This window comes from Falco rusticolus, chromosome 9 (genome assembly GCF_015220075.1).
Source record: "Falco rusticolus isolate bFalRus1 chromosome 9, bFalRus1.pri, whole genome shotgun sequence".
Taxonomy (NCBI): domain Eukaryota; kingdom Metazoa; phylum Chordata; class Aves; order Falconiformes; family Falconidae; genus Falco; species Falco rusticolus.
The window spans coordinates 46,552,265-46,576,962 of record NC_051195.1 but is presented as its reverse complement, the minus strand read 5'-3'; the positions used below and the strand labels follow the sequence as shown (position 1 = coordinate 46,576,962).

Genomic DNA, 24,698 nt, shown 5'->3' with positions numbered 1-24,698 from the left:
CCGCGGGGTCCCACGTGGGAGGGTGGTGCGGTGTGTGGGGTCCCCAGGATGGTTGTAATGGAAACGCTGCTGCCGCTCCTGCTTCTCTTCCCGGTGCTGCTGCCGGCCGGCGCGGCTCCCGGTGGGTGTCCTGGGCCGGGTGCCCCAGCCGTCGTCCCCCCCAGCTCCCCGGGCCGGGGTCCCCCAGCCGGTCCCTCTTTCCCCTCCAGCTCCCCGGGCCGGGTGCTCCAGCCGTCGTCGTCCCCAGCTCCCCGGGCCGGGCCCCCCAGCCGGCCTCTCTTTCCCCCCCCAGCTCCCCGGGCCGTGTCCCCCAGCCAGTCGCCTTCCCCCCCCCCCCCAGCTCCCCGGGCCGGGGTCCCTGCTCCCTTCCCGCCCCCCAGGCCTGGTCCCCCAGCCGGGCCCCGGGCCTGGCCCGGGGGGTGGGGGAGCTGGGGGCCATTTTCCAGGTGCTGATGGTCCCCTGCAGCCCCCCGGGCAGTGGGCCTCGGGCTGGAGGAGCACATCTTCCAGCAGGTGCGGGACCACTTCAGCTTCGAGCCCCCTGGCAGTGAGACCTTCCCGCAGCGGTACCTGGTCTCAGGTAGGTCCCAGGGCTGTGCTGTGGCTGAGCAGCGCCCAAGCCTGGCCGTGGCCATGGCAGGGCCTTGCTGTGGCTCAGAGCTTGTTAAGCTCAAGTTTTAATTGTTCCTGTGCTGAGCTGGAGAGCCTCTCAGCCGGGAGAGCTGTGATGGGCAGCCGGGAGCCAGCAAGCTGAGTGCCAGCCCTTTGTGAGCCAGCCATCCTCCCTGCCTAGGCCGGATCCCCCTCGCCTTCCGCTCTGATGGGTGCCGGTGCGGGGATCCTTGCTCCGCGGGCAAGGGCAGGCCAGGAGCAGCAGCTGCCTGAGGCTGGCACCAGGGCCGGCTCTGTGCATGTGTCTTCACTTGGCCACAGCACCTCCTACAAGTGCAATTCAATGCTCTGAATATAGCAGGAAAAACAAATAGTGACCTAAACATTGCATTCGGTGCCCAGCGTTCTTAGGAGTTCAGATAACTCCTCTTGGGTCAGTGTTTTGTGTTGTCTAAAACCCTGTGACTTTACATAGCTTGAGCCACGCTGAACAAGGAGTGCTTCCAGCCAGGAGCCGTCAGCATCTTCCTTTTTAGCCAAAAAATGAGTTATCTTCCATGCAACAGACAGTACGAGAGAGAAAGCTTTTCCAAACAGCATGTGACTAAAAAGACAGCAATTTCAATAACCAGCATCACATGTTTTTCAATCCTGCCTGCTTGGAGAGATCTGTAGGGATGAACAAAGGTGGAGCTGTGGATAGCACCAGCCCAGCCTGGTACCTGCCTGTGCCTGGGGCTTTGCACGCAGGATCTCGCTGCTGTCCCGTGCCCGGGTTCATTACCTGGTGCGCAGCACCAATTCACACACCGAGTCAAGGTATTTCTACTCTTTCTAGTTTTTGCAAAGTAGGGAGCTGGGTGGTAACCCACAAATGCCTAGCTCTCCGATGGTCAAAACTTGACAATATTGATGGAGTTCAGCAAGCAAAGACATCAGCCTTTGTTGGTTACAAGTTACATAATTCCTTGATCACCTAATACCCAGTTTCCTATTTGCCAAGTAATTCTTAATTACTTCGTGTGCTCAGTCTCAACTTCTTTTTGGGTCTGGGGGGTTTCTTCAGTTGGTGGTTGTGATCTCCCCCTGCTTTCACCTTTCACCAGGCATGAATTCAAGGATCAGTTCAGCCCAAAGATATGGGAATAGCAGTGAATTTTGATAGTACACCCAAGGCTGAAATTTCAATAATTAAGTGGCCGTTTTTGAACAGAACTTTGGGATCACCTGGTTTAAAGCGTTGCATATCTTTTGTTTTCTTTTTAAGGTGTTATATCTGTGTGTCCTGGGCAGAGCTGGCTATTTGTTAAAACCAAAACATTAACGTTGCAATCCAGCTGGTTTGCAAGTAGTTTCTTACTCAAAACTCCTGTGAGTAGTTCCATTCCCCACTACTGTTTCTTGTGCAATACAAGACTTTTCAGATTATCAGGGAGATACGGAAGGAGCCTTGTTATTTCACAACAAGGCACCTGACACTGGAGGTTTGCTGGCAGTTCCCCAGGATTTCAGTCTAAAAATAGATCCCTTTTTAAGCAACCTGTCTGGTTTGGGTTTGGCTCCTGTGAATGGTTGTTTACTCCAGGAGCCACGAAGCGTATCAGAAGAAAAGCCAGAGCAGAGATAGCACTTCAGTTTCCTACCCGATACCCAAAACAATGCAACACAGGATCAGCCTTGTTGTTAACCGAGCGGCAACTTCACTCATAAAAGGCTTGAAATCCATTTCCAATCCTAATTCTGCTTTAGCTAGTCGGTGTTGAGAATGCAAAGAATTAAATTCAGGCATCTCTGTTAATGGAAACAGCCTCGTGTGACATGCTGCTGCAGCGGCAGCCACAGGACAGCAGTTGTTGGAGGGTCCCTGTGGATGATGTGGCAATGTGTCGAAATCAACACTTAACTGTCTGAGGTCTGTTGTTGAAGAGAGCTGTTTGTTATCCCTCTTAATTCCTGTGCAAGTCAAGACTAAGCTAAAACCAAATGTTTATTAAAGTCAGCAAGCATTAGATACGCAGGTATTAGTTAGATACGCAGGTGTTTGTTAGATACGCAGGTATTGACATCGTGGGTCAGCTTGTCCTGCCAGTCTCAATTTGCCTTCAGTTAGTAACAGATCAGAGAGTGAAACACATCATCTTCATACATCATCATGTATGGATGTGATATATCATGAGAGATGTGTGTTGTATATATGACATATATCATCATCAGCATATCCTGGGCTGCATCAGAAAGTCGAGGGAGGTGATCCAGCCCCTCTACTCTGCTCTGGTGAGACCCCCGCCCCGCAGTGCTGTGTCCAGCTCTGGGGTCCCCTCTGCAAGAAGGGCACGGACCTGTCAGAGCAGAGCCCTGGAAGTGGCTCTGGAGGAGGGCTGGAACACCTCTGCTGTGGAGAAGGGCTGAGAGAGTTGGGGTTGCTCAGCCTGGAGAAGAGAGGGCTCTGGGGAGACCTTATTGTGGGCTTTCCGTACTTAAAGGGGGCTTATAAGAAGGATGGAGAGAAACTTTTTAGCAGGGCGGGGTGATGGTTTTTAAACAGAAAGAGGATGGGTTTGGATGGGACATGAGGAAGAAATTTTTTATTATGAGGATGGTGAGATACTGGACCAGGTTGCCCAGAGAAGCTGTGGATGCCCCATGCCTGGAAGTGTTCAAAGTCAGGCTGGACAGGACTTTGAGCAGTGTGATCTAGTGGAAGATTTCCTTGCCTATGGAATGGGGATTGGACTGGATGATTTTTGAAGGCCCCTTCCAACCCAAACCGTTCTATGCTATGTGATTTACAGCTTGACTTTACATTGTACATCACAGCAGAAAGATGATGGCAATTCCCTAATGCCCCTTTTGTGGGAAAAGTGATCTGCCCAAGTCTTTTGGGTTGAAAAGGGCAAGTAAATAGGAAATTGCTCTTTGGGGTGGCAGCTGTTTCCAAATGCCTCGCAGAACTTGAGACTGTAGGGATTTTCAGGCAAAAGTGAAAGTTCCAGGTCATGTGCTGATCTCATGGAAGCTCTTATTTACCCCCTGCTCAAATGAGAGATTTTTGTAGCCTGACCTTTCTACCCCCTTTATTCCCCAGCTCAGGTCTGGGGGATCAGCCTGCTCAGAGTTCTCCCTTGTTAAGTTCCTGCCCAAACTCACCAAAAGTAGAGTAATTTCATGCTCATGTGGTTTGTTTTCTTTTTTTCTTTTTTTCTGTTGTTCTTTTTTTTTAAACTGCTTCTGTCAATTGTCTCAGCAAAGTTCTGGAAGAAAGGATTTGGACCCATCTTCTTCTATACCGGCAATGAAGGTGACATCTGGACTTTTGCTCAGAACTCAGACTTCATATTTGAATTAGCAGAGGAACAGCAAGCACTTGTGATTTTCGCTGAGCATGTGAGTATTTTAATCTTTATGCATACGATAGTCTTGTTCTGTTCAGGATTATGGAATTCAGCTTTCTGCAGGTCCAGAAAAATAATAACCTCTCTTGCCATGAAGCTGAAATATACCTGCTGTAAGCTTTCTCCTCGTGGTAGCGGCTCTTCTTTATTTAACTATGGCTTCTGATTTTTTTTCACTATGCCTACCAGCAGTCCAGGATACTACTGTTCCAGTAAAGCCTGTGCCATGGTGTATTTGCTTTAGACCAGTGCTTTTGTAAGATGTTTCCACAGGCCTTGAACTCCACACTGGACTAGAGGGTTATTTTGTTCCGATAATATTTTATCTCTCTAGCCTGTGAAGTCCCAAGCCAACCTTTCCCACACCAGTCTATTAAATCTACTATCCCACAACTTCTGCATGCAGAGATTACCATGTTCCCTTTTCTAGCTGGGGATTTCAGGAGAGACACACATGCCAAGGGGCCACTTGGTACCCACTGAAGCAGCTTATTTTGGGCTGTCCATCCTCTGCAGGATATGGCCTGAAGGTCTGTTTATCAGCTGCAGGAGACAAGGCAATTCCTCAGTTACAAACCAGTCGGAGGACACCACGTGCTGTTATTGCTTCCCGTTTGTGCACGCTGATCACAGCTCTGTAGTGAGGGCAGAGGAGACCCACAGCTTGACACCCACATTTCCATGGCATCTCTCTTTCCTTTTAGAGGTACTATGGGAAATCTCTTCCATTTGGACTTGAGTCAACACAGCTGAAGAAGACGGGTCTGCTTACTGTGGAGCAAGCCCTTGCGGACTATGCAGTGCTCATTACCGAGCTTAAGCAGCAGTATGGTGCTGCCGCCTGCCCTGTCATTGCTTTTGGAGGCAGGTAAAGGTTGCGTGTGCCTCTTCCCTTCTCGGCATCCTTTCCCAGCCATAGTCTTGCTGTTCTTGTAGTTTGGTTCTCAAGCAAGTTCTGAAGGCGGAGCTTTAAGCTATCTCATAGAGGAGGTTTGCCTGTGCCTGAGCTCCCAGGAGCTCATCCCCAGGTCCCGGTCAGCTCTGCCATCAAGAATTAGTCTCAATTTGTGGTTGCTTTGGAGAAGCACCACTGACTAGATGTTTCAAGGCATGTTCAAGGTACAAGTCAGCCAGAACTGCAGAAAATGGAAATCTTTCAGAACGTTTTACATTGGAAAAACAGAAAACTAATAACTGGTAAAACATTCTTTCTTATACCCCCTGTATTTATTAAACACAGCCTCTTTAACAACAACCAGCCGTTTTTATTGTAGGCCCCTTTATAATCCTGCTCTGCAACCTGCTGCTTGGTTCCTTCTCGCTTCCTAGCAGGAGCTCTTCCCCAAAGTGCTAGCTCTGTTGATGTCCTTGTCTCTTGAATGGTTCCCCATGCTTGTAGCAGAGGGATGCTTCCCTTTAAGAAGCTTCCACCACGTACAGGGCTCCTAATTCAGTTGTAGTGACCTAAAAAGCATTTGAACTGACAGTTATCATTAACCTTCCACATAACCTGTGGTGGCGAGTGGACTGTTGATCTCAGGAGTGTTTGTACCGTGGCTATGAGGACAGTAGCTAGTGTAAAAAGAGCCAGGAGCTGTCCTGGGGTGGGGAGATGGGAGAGAGAGTCAGGAAAACCTGCTAGCTGGGCTGGACGTTGGACTACAGCTCCATGTGTGTAAATCAGAGTTGAGGCTGCAGCAACCCAGAACAGCCCTAAACCCAAATGAAGAATATGGAAACACAGCAGCGTTGGAGCAGCACAGCATTTCCCATGGGAGGAAAAAACCCCATCCCTCTTCTGGTGCTTAGAACTTTGCCAAACTTAACCTGCAATTACCTGTGGCAGGTTTCAGCTATAGCCTGTTTCCAAGCCCAGGGTTAGAGAAATGTGTATTGCTTTGCATGTGGGTGATGTGAGAATGGTATTTACTCCAACCACGTGAGGTGGGGGGAAGGGAGACCTGGATACCTGTAACTTGGAGCTACTAATACTTGTAACTTGGGGTTAGACCAGGTTTTACCTGCATTTTGGGGCTGGCATTTGCCACCCCCAGGAGTGACCTCAGAGTTACTCCACAAACGTTGGTATATGAGTAACTTTTGTCGCCTTGGGTTTGTCTGGCAGCTCTTGATATATCTGCGGATGGTGGCCCTGGCACTGAAGCTTCCAAGGTGGCTTTGAGTTTTAACGTGTTATTTGTTAACATCTCCCCTTCCCTCTATCTGTGCTGATCATCTATCAGCTGTTCCTAGGGGTGCCCATGGATAATTCCCGGCCCTAGAGAGGGCTGTATATTCTGGAGTGTTCAGGGACAGCCTTTGCTGAGAGCCTAGCTAGCCTTTATAACCCTGTATGCAAAATGTGTCTCCTTCCCCTAAAGAACAGCGACAGCTTTGCTTGAGCATCACTTGGTCCTGCACTGCAGCTGTCAGGATGGGTGAGTTAAATACTGGGGCAGGGTTTACGTTCGGCTGCAGAAGCAAACTGGGCTGCTGTGTTCCCACTGGAGCTGCTGGGAGTGTTTGGAGAAAGGCCAGAAGCACACATTGTGTGCTGCTCATTGGCCGTAACTGGATCTTTTTTATGTGAGGACAGCAGCTACTAGATGTCCATAAGCTTCTCGTTGCCTGGGGTTAGATGAACCTGTGAGTGCTGGCCTGAACTTTTGAGTGACTCTGTTATAAGTTCTCTGTTAAAGGAGATAACTCTTTTGTCTCTCCTGTGGCAGCTATGGAGGGATGCTGAGTGCTTACATGAGGATGAAATACCCAAACATCGTGGCTGGAGCGTTAGCTGCCAGTGCTCCTCTGTTGTCCGTGGCTGGGCTTGGAGACCCCACTCAGTTCTTCAGAGATGTAACAGCAGTAAGTAGCATCTCTTTTCAGGAGCATTATTTTCTTAAAGGAAGATATATTTTTTTTCTTTTTCCATGCGTTTGAACAGACACCCGTCTTCCCAACATAAGCAAGTGCTGGGCAGGGAGTGCAATTAAATGGGAACCCACAGGGGAAAGCAGCAGCTGCAGATGTGATGGCTGGGCGCTGCCTTGGCTGTGGCAGCCCAAAGGTGAGCTCTGAGGAGCAGCACAACTCCTGTTCCAGCACCTTGCTTTTAGTGGTAACTAAAGATTCACTTTCCCATTTCTAGTGACTTGACCATATTACAACCTGAAATTTATCCTTTGTGCCTGGCTGAACTCCCTTTGGATAATTTATTCTTCAATCCTCTCCCAAAATGCTGTATTTTGTCTTGATTTCAATTATTCACAGCAGCTCCTTAATCCCAAGGTGACTGCATTTCAGTGGAGAGCTTGGAAATCATCATTTCACTAATTAAAGGTATGTAAGGTGTCCTGGGTTCACTTAAAACCAAAAATTAAATGTGGCTTTCACATTTTGAGATCATAGGACCCATAGGAAAGTGGTATTGTGCAGAACTGATATCTAGTTTATAAGAAGCGTGCTACCTGGTAGTACTGAAATCTGGTGACTGTGTCCGTTTTGCCTCTTTTTTGACATGAATTTCTAGATCTGGGTGACACAGGTGGCTTTGCATGAACTACCCGTGTATGAAACCTGTGATCTTTTTGCTCTTATTTACATATATGACAACTTTCTTTTGATGCAGAGACTTAACAGGACAGATAGCATTACCAGTAAGTGTAAAGAAGAGACAATCATATGAAAATAAACGCAATAGCATTTGAAACTCTGAAGTTTATAAGAGAAGATACCTTGTTTTAAAATTATACGTTTTAAAACAAAAAATGTAATACCACTTAGTCATCTAACAGGCCCTACAGTGGGAATTATTCCCTGGTTGAAGCCATTTCCTTCTCAGAAACCCTGTTCAGCTGGTAGCTCTGACTTGCTTCAGCTGCAAATATGCTGTGAGTCATTACACACCCCTGAATTGGGGCTTTGACCTTTTCACGTGAAAAAAAAAACCAACTTCCCAATTCATTTTTAAATATATTCTCTCTGCAGCAGTAAGCCAGCCTCTGGGCTGAGTTCCTAACCAGGCACTTCGTGTTGTTTTCAAAGTAATTCCTTCCACCGTCAGTGTGTTTGCATAAAAGCAATCTGTGCCGCTGAAATCTGAATTCAATGCTCTTCTTGGTGAGAGAACACCCCAGAGAGCCGTTAATACTAACGAAGGCACAAACCTTTGATGGATCATTGCGGGAGCGCTCTCTTCCCCTGAGTCAGAGCGCGCTGCCTCAAAGCAGCTTTCTCTGTGACCGTTGCTGAGCTTTTCCAGCTCACAGGGGAAGTGAGAAAAGGGCAGAAAGTTGATGTTGTGGAAGATTAGGTTCTATATTCCACCTGCCCTACCTGCAACCAGGCAGAAAGCCCCTGTGTGGATACTACACGTGCAGCCCCATGCGTGCTTCCCACAGGGGTACTGCTGCAGGGGCTGTTCAAGCCACCAGCTTGGGTTGGTTTAGGCAGCTGAATTAGGTATAATTAGGTGTGATAGTAAAGCTGGCAGCCTGGGGGGGAGAACAGCTTCCCTTGGAATGGCTGTAATGCCTCCTCCCTCTGCTGCTGTGACGGCTCAGCTGAACCATTCCTGGATCCATAAAGGAGAACGGGAACATGTGGTGGTTCCTTAGTGTGCTGGGCAGCGTGCTGCAGCCGTCCAGCATCGCCTAGTGGGGAGCTCAGTCTCGTGGCAGCCAGAGCAGACCTGCTCTCCTCTATCCCAGGTCAATCCGTCCCCACACTCCAATTAGAACTATTAGTAGGTGAAGATCAGTAAGCACATCCAGAAGGAGATTTGGAACCCCTAAAGGGACGCCCAGGTAAACTGTGGAAAAAGCCACAGTGACTTCTCTAAGCATAACTATTGGCAGAGTTAGGAATAGAAGAAAGGTCTGAAATCTATTTTTAGTTGAGGCTGGGTCTTTGTAAGAAAAATGCTTAGTTTGTGATTTGTGGTTACTTAACCATTGCTCTAGTAAGGGTAAAGAGACCTTAAAAGAGCCCTAATAATTATTTTTATTACAAAGCACCGGTTGCCAGCATATCTCAAACTGCCTTACAAGCTGACAGAAAGAGTTTGGGTTGCTAGAGCCTGCAGTGACAGAGGCAACTTGTTCCACCAGCAGAACCAGCCGCAGCTCTTCAAACATACCTTAAAGTGCTTTTTCAGGATCAGTAATGAAAAATTTTCATATCCCAGGAAAAAGGATATGGCCTTCTTGGTCATCTGGCAGGTCACTGGCAGGTTTAAGAAGAGCAGGTCTTGGTTCCCAAAGCAGCGCTCTACCCTCTGTGCATAACTGACTTCTCCATGGCTCATTCTCATGGACAAAGTGCAGTTGGAAGGACTCTATTGTGTGTTTAAAAAGGAAAAAAAACCCAAACAAAAAACAACCAAGCAAACTACTGGGCTTAGCAGCCTGGCACCCACTTCCCATGTCCTGGCCAGGTATGTGTGTCCTCTCGCTGCTTTGTGTTTGGTCCAGTGGTTCCATAAGTGCGTGCCGTTCTGTCTAACAGCCACCCCACAAGGCCTGGAGAAACAGCTGCTGCTTGGTCTGAGCTGTGCAGACCACTGGCTTCTGCTGGGGTGTGCTGCTTGGAGCACAAGGCAGATGCATGGGTGTCACTGCTCCTGGAGGCACGGATGAGGTTCTGACCAGCGGGCCAGTATCCCGGTACTTCTGGCAGTTCTTCCCAGTGCAGCCTCCACATCTATCTCCTCTGTGCAACTGTAATCCTCTGTCTTTTCTGTCCCATCAGGACTTTCAGAAGTCCAGCCCAGGCTGCGTCGCTGCTGTCCGCAAAGCCTTCCAGCAGATTAAGGATCTGTTCCTGAGTGGAGGTAAGGAGAGAGCCCTGCAGGTGGCTTCCCAAGGGCAGCCAGTCCCAGCCGTGCAGAAAACAGTTGTTTCAGTTTTCCTTCGGCTAGGTCCTCCAGCGGTTCAGCTAAATCAATGCAAATGCCCACCTGGCTGCCTCTTTCTGCTTATACAATTGATTTTTGATTTAATGAGCAGTTTCTGTTAGCATTAAAATTAGTAACCAACACCAAAATGAAAGCATCTCTGTGGGGGCTTGTACAGTGTTAATGAAACTGTCTTTTCTGCACTGAAGTGCAAAACCACCTGCATTTTATGGTGGTGAAGTATCATGTTGCAGCAGATACTTGTCCTCAACACCCACACTGTTGTGAACTGTTGGGGTGGATATGACAGCTGCATGGCTCAGCTCACTGGACATATCTGAGAGAGATTTGAGATGCAATCTAGGTCTTGAAGCAGCCCTCACAGTCTCTTTCACCTCCAGCCTTGGACAGTTAGGTGAAGCCAAGGACAGAGACTGGTGAGGATCTCTGTAACATGCCCCAGGTAGGGCAGGTCATCATGGGCTGATGCAGCATCTCCTGGGAGCCCTGTGTGGCGCTGGAACAGCTGTGGTGGGTTCTTGGTCTGCCTCAAGCCCGGGCTGGGTCTGTGGTGCTGCACGTCAGGGGCTGTGTGCCTCCGAGAGCTGCTGTCGCTGCCTCACTACAGCACTGGTCCTGGAATTGCCCAGAGCAGCCAGGAGTCCAAACCTCCTTTTAGCTTTGGGTCACAGCGTGAAAAATACTACTATTAAATAGCCAAGGTCTTCGAGGTCTGCCTTTCCGCAGCGGGGTGGATGAGGTGGTCATATTTAAGGTTTAGGCTCTCCAGTATCCAGAGGCAGGTCCCAGGCTTTTGATTTCCAAGGAAAGACAGCCAGGCTGCAGTGGGCAGCGTGTAGGGTAGGATGGGGACCGACGGGAACTGCAGCTCCAAAGTGTGGAGGATACAAATGAAGGGAGCAGCTTTCTCCAGCAGAAATGCAAAGGTGTATGAGTGCGTCTTGGAAGTGCATCCAGTATATGAGCGCATCAGTCTTCCAAGATGTATTTTCTGACTCCAGCTGACCTCTCTGCATCACACTGAAGTTTGAAGGCACGTCTTGGGAGTCCTTTGTGAGGGCTGTTCTCTTTTCAGTTCTTACTGGAAATGCACCCAGCTCCCAAGGAACATTTTTTTTTATTTATCCACGCCCCACTCCATTCTTCCAGCTTTTGCCAGTTCTTCCAGCTGTTGATGCTCACTGGGATCTGTATACTGCACCATGCTTTCCTGCATAACAGCTTGCCTGGTGACACATCAGACCCCAGGGAGGGAGTCCACAGGGGCGAGGGGGAGGCAGCCAGGCGGGGCACTGATGAGGATGGCTCATACCAAGCTGCTCTCGCTGTGCCAGCGGGGACTGCTTCTCAGTGGGTGCTGGTTCCTCTGGGCTTCCCAGGGAGGTGTTGGCTGCTCCATGGGGCCAGAGTGCAGGGTGCAGAGATGCTGATGCCTGTACATCCACGTGTGTGTAATTTTAAATGTAACGGGTCCTTCCCAGTAGAAACTTCATCTGTGTGTTACAGCATCTCCTTGCTTCTGAGTGAAAGAAGATGCTGCAGCCTGGTATTGTTTCCCTCTTGAAGTCTGTGTCTTTCATTTTCCTTCCCTCTGCAGCCTACGATGAAATCAGCAGCAAAATGGCCACGTGCAATAAGATCTCTAACAAGGAGGATGTTTACCAGCTTTTTGGGTTTGCTAGAAATGCCTTCACCATGATGGCCATGATGGACTACCCTTACAAAACAGATTTCATGGGTCACCTCCCTGCCAATCCAGTGAAGGTGAGTACCAGGACGAGGGTGAGGATTGTGGTGAGAATTGCTACTGTCAGGCGCACACCACTGGTGATGGTGATGGGGAGGTGATCGTGGATGCTTGTGGTGTTTGACCTTGGCTGGACACCAGGTGCCCACCAAACAGTTCTGTCACACCCCTGCTCAACCAGAGAGGGGAGAGAAAATATAACTAAAGCCTCATGGGTCGAGGTAAGGACAGGGAGACCACTCAGTGATTACCATCCTGGGCAAAACAGACTCAGTTTGGGGAAATTAGAGCACAAAGAGCTGTGCAAGCTTGTTGACTTCAGCTTTTGAGCACTAAAAACCTGTCGCTTTTTAGAAAAGTACTTTGTTGTAGCCCACCTCAACACACTTTCATAGATGTATTATTTTTCTTGTGGGGAGGGACCGAGTTCTAAAAATTAGACTCCTTGCTAAGCATCACCCAGGCTGATGGGATACCTCAGAGTATAATGTACGGAAAAGTCTGCTGCCCTGGGGACTGGAAAACCTGTACGCTTCCGAGAGAATGGGAGGTGGTGAAGTGTGGGAAAAGACCTGGTTCTCAGGGGTTGCAAATACTTCTCAGACGCTGGCTGCTTTTGAAAGGCCCCAGATCACCAGTTGCTGTTGCAGTTCTTGGTCTCTTCTGGTGTGCTCTCAGCGCTGCTGTTCTCTGTTGCACTCCAGCACACGGTGCCGATGGAACTTTATTTGCCTCTGGCCTTGTGGCATTTATGGTTCAAGTCCTGGAGCAGAACGCATGCTGTGCGAGAGATCGTCCAGGCTGCGCTGTACTGGGAGTCAGGAGATGCTCTCTCTGGCTCCACTGGGCATGGCGTTCCCTTCTAGGGTCTGTTTAACAACTTGTAAAAAGGAAATATTCTACCCTGCCTTTAGAGGGACATTAAAATATTCTGATTGTCAGGGGAAGGAGCTGTTGTGTATCACTGTGGCCTCTGCATAGCTGCTTGACTTGGTAAAGGAACTGTTTGTCCTAGCCCTGTCTCCTTGTTTCTGTGTATTTTGCTGCTAGAATGGAGGAAAAGAAACCTTGAAACCTGTTGCAGTAGGCCCTTGGAAAGTTGCTGAACTATAAAATGTTTAAGTGGTAATTTTAATGACCTTAGCCCTTCCGCGAACGGTTAACTGTTCTGTCTGCAATTTGCCTGTCATTTTCTCACCCAGGTCAGCTGTGAACAAATCCTTGCGCACACAGATGCAATTCAAGGCCTGGCTGCTCTTGTTGGTGAGTTAATATCAGTTTGAAGTCTTGTATTTAACACCCTGTTTTCTAGAAGCACCTGTAAGTAGAGCCTTGCGTTGTTGGCTGGCAACTGCAAGAGTTGTTAAAACTAATGTCTGGGCAAACGCTGTCAGATCTGTCTGATGTGTTTCCATCCTACTTCTTTTCTGAGGTAGAGTGGGACTCTTGTTTCTTTGTGAGGAACAAGCTGAGGGTAGATTTCTTCCTCCTGCCCATGGGGGAGCACTTTGTGCCTCTCCCCATCTCCCCAGCTGCATCGACTGGGGACAGCTTAATCATGCAGGAGGCATGATCCACCAGAGCTTTAGGCAGGCGGCTGGCTTTCTTCCATACCTGCTTCTCTGTGTCGTACAGGAAAACACTGTCTTCTTTCCTCATGTGCTGCAGGGACCCACCTCCTGCGAGGTAGAGCGTGGTGTCATGGGCTGTGATGCTGAACTGGCAGCAGCTGAACGGGGGTAGCGTTAGCGTTGTCCACTGATTGCTTACAGGGCAGTAATACTCAGTCTCGTCGACGGGAATCCATTCCTCCACCTGCAAAGAACCAGACCGACACTCACCCAGCAGATCATACCTCGAGCGGGCTTTACTGTCACGTCAGGCTTGCTTGGTTCGTGATAAAGGAAACCAGCAGCTCAACGTCTATTTGAATACCATGGGGCTCAAGGTGCCGGATTTTTGATCCACATTTAGCAGTCAGAGCCTAAAAAGAACCTCTAATAAAATACCAGAATGGCACAGCTCTAAAGGAGCTTGCTTTTTCTTGGGAAAATCAGAGGAGTGAGCTGAGCAAGGTGCCACAGGGACCTGCTGGAACTGGCATGGGCCAAATCCTGCCTGCTCGCCAGACTTCTACACATTACAAAGGAAATCATCGAAAGGGGGCTGCATTGGATTGAATTGTGGGCAGTAACTGAGATTGTGTCATCTGGAGGAATTTGATGTCAGCCTCGATGTGCAGTTTCTCTCTGTAGGTTTCTGTCTCTTACTCAGTGAGCAAGCAAGTAAGATGCCCTCGTTCCTTCAGAAGAAACTGTACCCATCGTGGTCAAATGGGGCCAGGCCCCGAGTCTTTACACTTTCAAATGGGAATTGATGAATGATCTTTGAAAACTCAGTTCTCTGGGCTTCAGGGAGTGGGATTCTCCTGAAGTGAGCTGGTCAGTCCTTGTCAGGTCTCTTCCCAGAAGGCTGGGCAGCACTTTCCCTCCTCTTTCAGATCTGGAAAATCCAGGTTTGAAGAGATTTCAGTTGCATTCCAGGAATAGAGCCCATCTTTCCTAAAATCTAGGCTGGTCCTCACCGCAGTCCATTCCTCCTCCTGCCTGCCAGTGTTTCGCTCCCTCTCAGCTCAAACAAGGAAAATCAGGTGGTCAGTGTGTTTGGGGAAGGTGCATGGGCAGTTCTACGTTTGGGTGTTCCTGTGTTAGCAGGCTGAGCCTCCACTTTGTTTTCTTTATTGAAAAAACGGCTTTAAACAGCCTTTGTACTCTAGCAAATAAAGTGTGACAGCAGGGCAGCTTCTGATGTACATGATTGTGATGACAGGCACGTTTTCATGAGCTTATTGGCCTGACTTGCCACTGTGCTGGTGCACTAAGAGGCCAAAAATAATAAAGTTACTGATCAACCTGCTGAAATAAACCAGTCAGAGCCTAGCAACAGAGACCCCAGTTTTGGATCAGAGTTGGGATTAAGAGCAAATTAACTTACTCCTTTTAGAGTCCTTCCTCCAATGCAGAAGATCTTGTCCCTGGCTGCGGCCATCCCATGATTGCAGCGGGTAAAAGCCATGGCACTGTTGCCAATCCAGCGTCGGAGGCGAGGGAGGTAGCTGTAAGTGTCTCTTAAGGTTTTACCCCCAGAGAAGCCCCCTAGAAGGAAAGAAGAGATCTTGAAAATCCATCCTTCATGCTCTCTGACATCCAGCAAACCTTCTGCAAACATTAGCAGAGCTGATTTATTTAAATTTTTTTGCCTTTAAAATACCTAAGAAGGTCAGATTTAAAATTTCACCCCATTCTGCAGAGCTGATGCGATGTGAAATCTAAAACCTGAGATTCTTAGGTATTTTAAAGAGCATAAAAAGAAACCCAAACAAAACAAACCAGTTCCAGCTCTTTCTGTAAACTGTTTTCCACAAAAGGCTTTTGAATAAGCTCTTGGGATGTTTCAGGTGTAACCAGGAGCAGCTTTACTTGGGAAATCTGCTTCCAGCATACACAGTCACAGAATGGTTGAAAGAAAAGCATTCAAAGCTCTTTGAACTTTGGATTTTTGTCAGAAGGTCAGAGCCAGTCTGTCAGTGCTGTTGTCAACTTTTTCTCCTTATTAGCCACTTGAGTATTTCAGGGGTGCATTATTGCAGAAGGAGGGTGCTGCTATGGGAAGGATAAATGCCTCCAGCTGCCTGCCTGTTGAATTCCAGCCCGCAGAGAGGCTTTGCAAACAAGGAGGATGATTTCAGGTTGGCCGTAAGCCCCAGCTCAGCTCAGCGTGGGCACTCTGCCTGCATGGGGCTTGTGTTTTAATCTGGTACTGAAGTGATCCTCTTAATTTTTCAGTTTGCTTGGGCAGGGCTGTAGGCTGGCGAAATCAAATTTGCTGTTACCCCACTAGCTGAGAAGGAAATGAAAGCTATAGGTAGGTAAGATACCAGAGGGGTATGGTGTTACCCAGTTTAGGTTTCTATCGTGTGTTTGAAGCTCTGTAAGACAATTTTGTCGTCCCTCTCTGGTAGGAACCAGGGATGACAGAGGTTAAACAAGCTGCCTGTGGCACTGTGGGCCACCTGAGTCAAAGCAGAGACCTGAACCTGAGTCTCAGCCATTCCCCCAGCTGAACCATCACCCATCTGCAGTGCCAGCGCAGGTGCCCTGCTGTTACTGGGGTGCACGTCTGGGTGGGACGGGCTGTGTGCACCTTCCCTGCCCTTAGGGCCTCGGGTGTATGCTCCATCACAGAGGAGCATCCTCCACTGCAGCTGAGGTTAACCTGGACTAGGTCAGCACTGTGATCCCCGCTGGCCGTGCCTGGTTTGCGAAGCTGGGAGCCTACAGCGATGGCACTGGTCCGGTGCTTTTAACACAATGCTTTTCCGAGGACAAACCAAAGATTATCTTTCAAGTCCAAATCAGTAGCTGCAAAAGCTAATGATCCTGCAATGATTTCCTGAAGTGTTTTTAAACCCATGCTGCTTTATTGTTAAACGTCCTGCACCATCTACCAAAGACCCCTGTGAAGGCTGAGGATCACTTGTCAGGCAAGAGCTGCACAGGCTGGGTGGGTAAGAGGGCAAAAGCCCCTATTATCCTTCTTTTTGTACAGATTAACAAAGCGGCACAGTAGGGTTAGTCCCACATCTTCCATTCAGATTAATACCAGTGTTAAATCCCGTCCTCAACACTATGGCAGCCTCTTCCCAGTTTACCTTTTCAGACAGCAAAGCTTTGGGATTTAGCCAGGATTGCAAGGTCAGAAGCGAGCAGGGGTGTGGATTGCAAGCAGATGGTGTCACGTTTAATGTCTTGGAAAGAAAATAATTCCTGCCATGCAGGAGGAGGGCAGTGAGGCTGTGCTAACACAGCAGGAAAGGGGCACTGGAGCTGTGGGTGTTACTGGTGTGAGTGCAGGCTTTGACTCTGACATTAAGGTGCCAGCAAAAAGCAATGAAACTATATGAAAATAATCTGCTATTAGCTCTCTCACCTGAAATATAGAGAATTCCCTTGTGAGTTGCACCTGCGTGATCAGCGATGGGTGTGGGGAAAGGAGCTGTGAACTCCCACTTGTTGTCAGTGGGCTGGTACAATTCCACGGTGCAGGTGAGGGTCCCTAGCAGCGTCCCACCACCCACAGCCAAAATGCGATCAGTCAGCACATCCGCGTGGAAGCGTGTCCGCCTCTCCAGCATGCTGGCCACCTGGAGCCAGGAGGTGTTGCGGGGATCAAATCGGAAAACCTAGGATCACAGCAGATGGGTGATGGTTAGCAGAAGGCCGGGGTTAGCTTGTGTCTTGTGTGGCTTCAAGAGCTGGTAAGTGTTTTCCCTGGTCTGAGGAGGGCTTTATATTCAGACCTGGACAGGCTAAACTTCCAGTGCCAGCCAGCTGATGCAGCAATACCTCCCCAGTGGAGCTGGAGGCTCAGTTATGGCCTTTCTGCAGGTTTCGGGGGTCTGGGAAGAGGTGGTGCTCTCAGCTTGCAGCAGGCAGGAGGTAAAACACATCAGCTTAATGAAATACCTTTGTTTCAAACTCCAGCTAGCATGTGACAGCTGAAAACCATTTCAATGAGATTTAAACAAACCCATTTTCCATCTCTGCTATTGTTTGACTGTGTAGTAAAGAAAGCAGCTGAGCTTTGCCCACTGCTTTTGCCCAGGAGAAGGCAGGAGCGGCTTCCCCTCCCCTCATCCCTGGTGGCATCTCCACAGGGGCACAGCATCTCTGCTGCGGCTGGGCTTCCACTCGTCTCTTGTTCAGCAGTAAATACTTCCTGGAGCTCGTTTTGTCAGTTCTGGTTAGAAAGTCAAGGTCACTGAGCCAGGGCAGTATTTGCAGAACCACATGCAGTGAGTGCTGAGCTGCTGCTGTAGCCCAGCACCAGGGCTTCAGCACCCTCACCCGCTGCTGCCGAGCTGCCTCCTGCCTGCAAGGCAGAGGAGACTTGCTCTTTGCAGCGGCGCTGTTGAACTAAGTACAAGGCTGAAATAAGCCCCCCTTGGGAGCAGGAGAAAGAAAACCACGATGTTTTTTCTAGTAAGCTCACTGAAGCAATCTAAGAAAACGTAAAATCCTGCACAAGTCTTTTTACTCTCCAGGTAGAAGGGGAAGGTCCTGGGAGCTAAAGGAGATTTGCTTTTCAAGGGCAAAATGAAGAAAGGAGCAGTTCTAAGCAAAGTGGTAGGCTTTAACCGTACCCCCTGAGCATGAGTCCTGTGGCAGCAGCAACAGGGGTAGGGTTTGTGGGGTCGCTTGGTTGACTGATGTGGACCTGGCTGAACCTGCACTGTGGCAGTTGTGTACAGATTAGGATGGCAGTTTACCGTAGGAGCAAGGTGAGACCAGGTCAGGACCTGATTACTTCCCAGACAGTTTGGAAGCTGTATTCCCAAGGGCTTTCACTACTGCATGCAGCACTGAGAGATGTATAGAGGTGGGAGGTCTACGGTGGGCAAGAGGAGTGACTCCCTCCCTTCCTCACCCTGCTGTTTTCCCCAAGGCTAAAGGTTTCTTACGTCTCCTTACCTCGTTTGATGGCTGCTTTCCCATGGGATCGAATGTGCACTGTCCCCCGATGACGAAGAGGAAGTCATTGATGACGGCCACACAGTGGTTGTACAGGGGCACGCAGAGGTCCCCGACCTTGCGCCAGGTGCCGCAGCTCTGGTCTGTGACCCACATCTCTCTGCACACGCAGTTGTCGGCGGTTCTGCCACCGGCCACGAGCAGCATGGTGGAACTGGAGCGGAGGTTGGTGCTCCGGGTCTGCAGGACCGGCTGGGCATACAGCTGCGAGTGGTAATCCAGAGCTTCCCGCAGGTACCGGCGGCAGCCTGGATCCAGCCTCATAAGAGGCAACTCCTGGACGTACCTCTGCAGATCCTGTAAATGAATGAGGGGGAGTCTTACGCGCCTTAAAATATCTGCTGCGTCTTTCAGCCGCGTGCAGTCGTGCTGCAGCCAGCTCACAGCAGCTCGGAACAGCTCCAGCTCACTGCATCCCTCAGCATCGGTCCTGTCTAAAATTTCACAAAGGGTTTCTCGGTCCAGGTCTTTCAAGCACTGAGGATCAGCCAGGATCTCTTTGTAGTGCTGCCCTACGTAGCACATGGCTTTCTGTCTCAGCTCTGCTGGGCCGAGTTTTTTAGCGATGTTAAGAACATCTAAGCAGTTCTCACAGTTCAAGCAATCCTCCAGAAAGCGAAAGCACAGCTTCATCACCTCCCGAACCAGGAGGGTTTCTGCAGCTTTGAAGGTCTCCTCAATATTCTGTAGTGAGAGGTCTAGTTTGTTGGAGTAAATGAAGTTGAGAACATTCCTCAGCCCGGCAGCACTGATGGCTTTCAGCTGGATGTGACCATCTGGGCTCCCCGCTCTTGTCAGGTTTCCAGCAAACAGGACCTTGCAGTAATTACTTGCTGATGCTAAAATGATCTTGTGGGCTGGAAAGCGAACCCCTTCCGCCTCCAGTGTCACATCGCACAGCTTGCTCTGCGAGCGAAGGCTGCTGAGCCCTTCCAGGAGTTTCACTAGGTAGGTGTCTGACCCGAGCCTCGCTGAGCTGCCCCGCGAGCCTCGCCGCATCGCTCGGGAAGGTGTGTAACCCTGGCGCAGCCCCTGGACCCTTCACTGCACGCACTCAGTGCATCTCACAGGCAGCCTTCTGCAGCTGAACCAGTGACTTTATGCTTCAAGGGAGCTGGGACTGATCTGCCCATCCCACGGAGCCATCCAAAAGGCTGCAGGCTCCCCCCCGCCCCCCAACAGCCTCCGCTCGGTGCTTGGAGCGCTGCGTGCCGTGCAGAGCCACGTGGGGCTGTTTGCAAGCGGAGCCATTGGTGCTGGGTATTGTACAAACCCCCCAGCATTTGTGGTTTTTCCCTGTGGGCTGTGGCACTGGCAGCAGCGGATGGCCACCAGTGTAGCTGCATTCCTTCTCCTCGCTATCGGGTAACTACCCATCCACACAAAAAACAGCTCATTCTTAGCGCCTCCCCAGCTACGCGCTGCCTGGTCAGGTGCTCTTTTATCTGGGCAAGCCTGCACATGCCGCCCTTCCCTCCTTGAACAACGGTCAAACAAAATCCTGTCTTTGACTGAATCTGGTCGGTTCGGACAACAGCTGCTTTCAGGGCTGCGGAGGGGGAGGTCTCGGCAGTTGTGTGCTGTTCAATTTGAAGCATTCAGCTCGTGTCCTGCATGCCGGCTCCTGGGTGCCGTAGGGACTGGAGGCTGGGCTCTCCCAAGGGTGACTGAGACTTGCTCGGCTTTTGGCACAAGCAGAGATGGCAGGGAGCGCCTGGGAGCCTCTTCCTCCCTGCAGATACAGCAGAAGCAAAGGGTAGTGTGCAGCTGGGCTGGAGACAGGGTGAAAGCTTTGGCATAAAGTTGGGATTCATAATCCAGCGCTGGTGCAGCCCCTCCTAGCCTTGCCCAGCTGGGCCAGCTGCCCTGCTGCTTGGTCTTGCCCATGAGGTCCGGGTGGGAGGCGGTGGGGAGACAGCAGAGAAGTACCGACAGCTTGGCTTTGTGCTGTTCCCACCCGGCAGGGGTGTTTTACAACTCCTCCGGCTCAGCGCAGTGCTACGACATATACCAGCTGTACCAGTCGTGTGCTGATCCCACAGGCTGCGGCATCGGCTCGGACGCTGAGGCCTGGGACTACCAGGTAAGCTGTCAGACACACCAACAGGTTCCAGCGGCTGCCCTGCTTCTCCCCCGTCCGGTGACAGCTCTTGTATGGCTTTTAGGTTTGCACCGAGATCAACTTAACTTTCAACAGCAACAACGTGACTGACATGTTCCCCGAGATGCCCTTCACGGAGGCCATGCGAGAGCAGTACTGTCAGAGCAAATGGCACGTGAAGCCACGAGCACACTGGCTGCGGACAAACTTTTGGGGAGGAGGTGAGTTGTGCTGGCTGCTCGTTCCTTTGCATCACCCCGTAGTCACCTGCCTGTCCCCTGGCTCTGCCCAGCTGAGCTTTGTGGGGACAGGCACAGTGCAATAACGAGTCCTGGCAGAAAGTCACAGCCTTGTGCTGACTTGAGCCAAACAGACCTTTCTGTACCTCCTTAAGAAAGAAGTGGAAAACGAAAAAAACTGCCAAGAATTTTTTTTCTCCTGTGTTTTCTGTTCTTGGCCATGTTTGTTGCAGTAGCCAAACCCGTTTGGATAAATGGGCAGGCAGGAGGCCACTCAAATGTCTTCTCTCTGAATTTCAGACCTGAAAAGTGCAAGCAACATCATTTTTTCAAATGGAGATTTGGACCCGTGGGCTGGAGGTGGGGTAAGCACGTGCACTCCTGCACACCAAGCAGAGAGCAGCCTTTCTGGGTGATACACTGCCCCCCTCTCCCTTCCAAAGCAGCACTGGGGATTCATCTGTAGCCCATTTGAGCTTCTGCAAGCAGCTGTTTTCTGCTGAACCGTTCAAGAGCCTCGGGACATTAATGGTGGACACATTGAATAGTGTTCATCAGCCAGGCACGCTGATGCAGCAAAGGTGGCTTCACTAGTGCAGACCCAGGGTCTGAGCCACAACCCATCATCTTTCTGTGCCGAGACCCGGGCTGGGTGCTGACAGCCGAGCGCTCCTCGCTGTCTCCGGTCTCTGTGTACTTTGGGAGATGTTGCTGTAAGCAACTCGAACCAGGGCGTATTCTGGCTTAGGTTCAACACCACTTCAGAGCGGTGGCAGAGCTCTAGTTTAAAATATAAACCCCCAAATGACCCAGAACAGGATTTTGAGTTAGTTGAGCTCTTGATTGTCATGGAGGAGTTCCTTGGTTTAGGCTGTCTTGGCAATCCCAGCTGCAAGAGGAACAGGCTGCTTAGGGTGCATGAGCCCAAAGGAGTCTGTTACTTCAAACCACCCGGACTGGAATAGGTTTTCATCCTGGAGGAAGCTTCACTTCATTTGGGACAGCTGATTTGGCTCATTAAGACACAATATCAGCTGAACCAAGGACTTCTTCCTGTGCTTTAGCTAAGTCCTGCCCAGCTCACCTTCCAGTTTGTGAACTGATGTCCATTTCTGCCTGGTAACTTGGTGAGAGTTTGTCTCTGCTCCTTCTCCTTCCAGATCAACAGCAGCCTCAGCCCTTCACTAATTGCATTGACCATTAAAGGAGGCGCTCATCACCTAGATCTCCGGTAAGTACTGAACTCTGCTTTGGCTGACAAAAATCTTACTGCCCTGGGTGCTTGATCTCAGCTAGGCACAGCCCAGGGAACCAGGGAGATCCTTCACTTGAGGACTGGATACCAGCTTGTTTGGAAGAGCAACCTTCTTCTCCAGTGCAGGGCTCCTACAGCCCTCAGGGATGTCGGGTTGTGCAGAACTTGGCACTAAGCTCACGTGCTGGCATTAGAGCATGTTCTTGCACAAGGATTGGCACAAGGGTGTGATAGCCTGCAGCCATCAGTCACGCGAAGTAGACCAGTGTCTCTTGGTGTTAGACTATCAGCCCTCAGGCTTGGAGCGGGCAGCAGCCACCGATGCCAGGGAAAGCTCAGGGCTCCAAAGCCTGCCTCCCAGCCTCCTGGCGGGTGTGACAGCATAGCTTGTTTTCCAGGACATAAACACAAAGTACAAAAGAGAGAATCTGTGCTTCAGTTCCCTGGCTTGGCTTTTCCTGTGCAAGAGGCAAAGAGCGGCTGCCCCCTGACCAGCTCCCCCTGCTTTGCTTTCTCTAGAGGCCGCAATCCAGCTGACCCCCCATCTGTCACAGAAGTGCGCAAGCTCGAAGCGAGCATCATCAACGGCTGGGTGAAATCTGCAGGGCTGGAAAGAGCACGGGAGCAGCACCTGGGAGCTTCCGCGGACAGATGGCTGTGACTGTGTCCGTGCCCACAGCATCTGCTGGGCATGCGAGGCTGCACGGAGAGCAGCCTGCCGTGGGTGCTGCTTTGGGAAAGTGTTCTGTGTTCTCTCCTCTGCCGCGGTGGTGGAAATTCACCTTTCTGAAGTGTCTCACCTGCCCCTAATCAAGCATCAAAAGAAAAGCAAAAGGCCAAATGACTGACTGAAACTCCAGCCACGCTGTGTGGGTTTCATGCTCACCTGCTGGAAATGAAAAGGCATTATAAATGGTGAAAATAACAAAAGCTTGCCTGGAAGGCCCAAGAATTATCACTGTCCTGAACAGGATGGTTGCATGAGGCACTGTAAGGTTGAAGCGAAATTATTTTTAGACAAAAAGTAAGCATAAGATGACTAGCAGAAAAGTAGAGGTACGGTCATTACTTATACAGGTTCACATGGGACTCCACTAGTGTGACCAATTATATATAATTTGGAAAAAAAAAACCCCAAACAACTCCAGCAGCCTCATCCAGTGCTGTGGGTTTGGGAGGTTTTGTTTGTTTTTAGTTTGAACTTGCACAAGAGATTTCCAGTTGTTGAGCTGGAGATTTACACAAAGTAATCCCGGTGTGTAGTGCTGTCACTCAAGAGCTGTGTATTAGTGACCAGTAAAGCACACCCACTTGAGACACCTTCAGATCTTTTTAAAATAAATTACAGGTTTATTAAACTGTGTGATATAATTTCATGGCTTGGTAGTACAACCAAAGAAGATAAAAAAAGGAGACTTCTCACCTTTCCAGCTGGAGTAAACTCATCTTTGCACATGAACAGGTGGATCCTTACCTACTGGAATTACACCAATAAATACTAGCATAACTGCAAAAAAATTAAATCCTAGTAATCAACTGGATGCCTCAGTTGATCCATTACAATGATTTTATGGCTTAGCAGAGAAGCCTCCCAGGTCATCAGAGGTTTACATTACACAGGCAAAGTCACAGCGTTGGCTTCAGCTTGTTACACTGCTCAAAGACCAAGCGCTGCACCAAGTATTTGTGTGGCTGGGTCCTGCCTGCCATTGCAGCACGATGGGTTCCCATGCCAGTCACGGGTGTTATTGCACAACACTCGGGTGCTGACAAAAGGGGTTTTTTGACCCATTTACCTCTTCCCTGTTAAGTACAAAAAGTCAAAGCTGCTGCTCCCCAGCCCCCGCTGAGGAGCACGGGGCAGAGGCAGGAACAGATGAAGTCCCTTTATCAAATCTTTGAGATATGTACAAATGAAGGACAACAAATGGAAGACACGATTAGTCAAACTCCAGTCCCCAAAGAAAAATGTTTTAAGACTGTTAGTGGACCTACACCCTCAACGAGACCCGTATCATCTCTATTTGTGCTGATGAAAACCTCTGCCAAGAGCTGTCCCCATCCTTTTTGCTCAACACTGGCCAGGCTTCAGCCTTGTTGCTGAAACCCTGGCTCCTCAATGCTGCCGCTTCCAGCCTTGCTGAGACGCTAGCATCTGGTATTCAGCCTCCATGCCCACAGACATACCCCCCCACTTTCCTGAATTTAGATTTGCTGTACCCCAGCAATTATTCAGGAATAGCACCACGTTAGAAAAAGCAGATGGTGAAGACATGCCTGCAGACAGGATGACATCTGGCTTATGTTACCTTTCTAGCAGCATCCTTAGCTCGTAGCAAGCAGGCACCCTAATTAAACCAACCCCACCACATTCAGCGTGAGTCTTTTGGAAGGCAATCTGCACCACCTTCGCCCAGTGGCTTGTTTCATGCCTGTGGGCAGAGGCCCAGGTGTCTTCTGACCTTCCAGAAAGGTAAGAGTGCTTTAATCCTCTTACAACAGACTATACTGAGCTCGTTTTCCTCTTGCAGATTGTACTTGCCCCAAAGGAATCCACATAGTGGGAGGGCCACAAGTGGTTTGATTTATACGGAAGAATGAACTAAAAGCTTTCAGATACTATGGCAAACAGATAAACAAAATATTCATGGACTTCCACACAGAAGATAGATGAGCAGCACTGAAAAGAATTACAAAGAGGCTTCAGGAACTGTGGCAGAACTCTGAAGCCAATGCCACAAACATCCAAAACCTTTTGAAGCCTTGGGTGTGGAAGAATGGGATCCAAGCGGAAAACCCTGGCTGTGCGGTGCTCTCCAAGCCGAAGGGAAGAGCCCAGCAGCAGCAG

The 24,698-nt window shown here is 49.8% G+C and overlaps 2 protein-coding genes across 2 annotated transcripts; one reads left to right on the top strand and one right to left on the bottom strand.

The window, feature by feature from the left end:
* DPP7 (dipeptidyl peptidase 7) lies at positions 1 to 23,208 on the top strand. Its single transcript, XM_037401400.1, has 13 exons — positions 1 to 121; positions 467 to 580; positions 3,857 to 3,996; positions 4,709 to 4,872; positions 6,734 to 6,869; positions 9,753 to 9,834; positions 11,516 to 11,682; positions 12,868 to 12,928; positions 20,220 to 20,338; positions 20,421 to 20,577; positions 20,896 to 20,960; positions 21,756 to 21,826; positions 22,370 to 23,208. The coding sequence occupies exons 1-13, from the start codon at positions 49 to 51 to the stop codon at positions 22,509 to 22,511; spliced, it is 1,491 nt and encodes a 496-aa protein (XP_037257297.1). The 5' UTR covers positions 1 to 48; the 3' UTR covers positions 22,512 to 23,208.
* Positions 12,935 to 20,213, bottom strand: LOC119154140 (kelch-like protein 9). The gene is made up of 4 exons (XM_037401399.1): positions 18,196 to 20,213; positions 16,655 to 16,907; positions 14,660 to 14,820; positions 12,935 to 13,480 (listed from the first exon to the last, which is right to left on the bottom strand). The coding sequence occupies exons 1-4, from the start codon at positions 19,252 to 19,254 to the stop codon at positions 13,082 to 13,084; spliced, it is 1,872 nt and encodes a 623-aa protein (XP_037257296.1). The 5' UTR covers positions 19,255 to 20,213; the 3' UTR covers positions 12,935 to 13,081.
* Positions 23,209 to 24,698: the final 1,490 nt, after the last annotated feature.

Coding starts and splice junctions, on each gene's coding strand:
- DPP7 (XM_037401400.1), top strand. CDS start 49: ATGGTTGTAATGGAAACGCTGCTGCCGCTCCTGCTTCTCTTCCCGGTG. Junction 4,873..6,733: donor GTCATTGCTTTTGGAGGCAG/GTAAAGGTTGCG, acceptor CTCCTGTGGCAG/CTATGGAGGGATGCTGAGTG. Junction 11,683..12,867: donor TCCCTGCCAATCCAGTGAAG/GTGAGTACCAGG, acceptor TTTCTCACCCAG/GTCAGCTGTGAACAAATCCT.
- LOC119154140 (XM_037401399.1), bottom strand. CDS start 19,254: ATGCGGCGAGGCTCGCGGGGCAGCTCAGCGAGGCTCGGGTCAGACACC. Junction 16,908..18,195: donor GAAAGCAGCCATCAAACGAG/GTAAGGAGACGT, acceptor CTGTGATCCTAG/GTTTTCCGATTTGATCCCCG. Junction 13,481..14,659: donor GAGGAAGGACTCTAAAAGGA/GTAAGTTAATTT, acceptor GGTTCTTTGCAG/GTGGAGGAATGGATTCCCGT.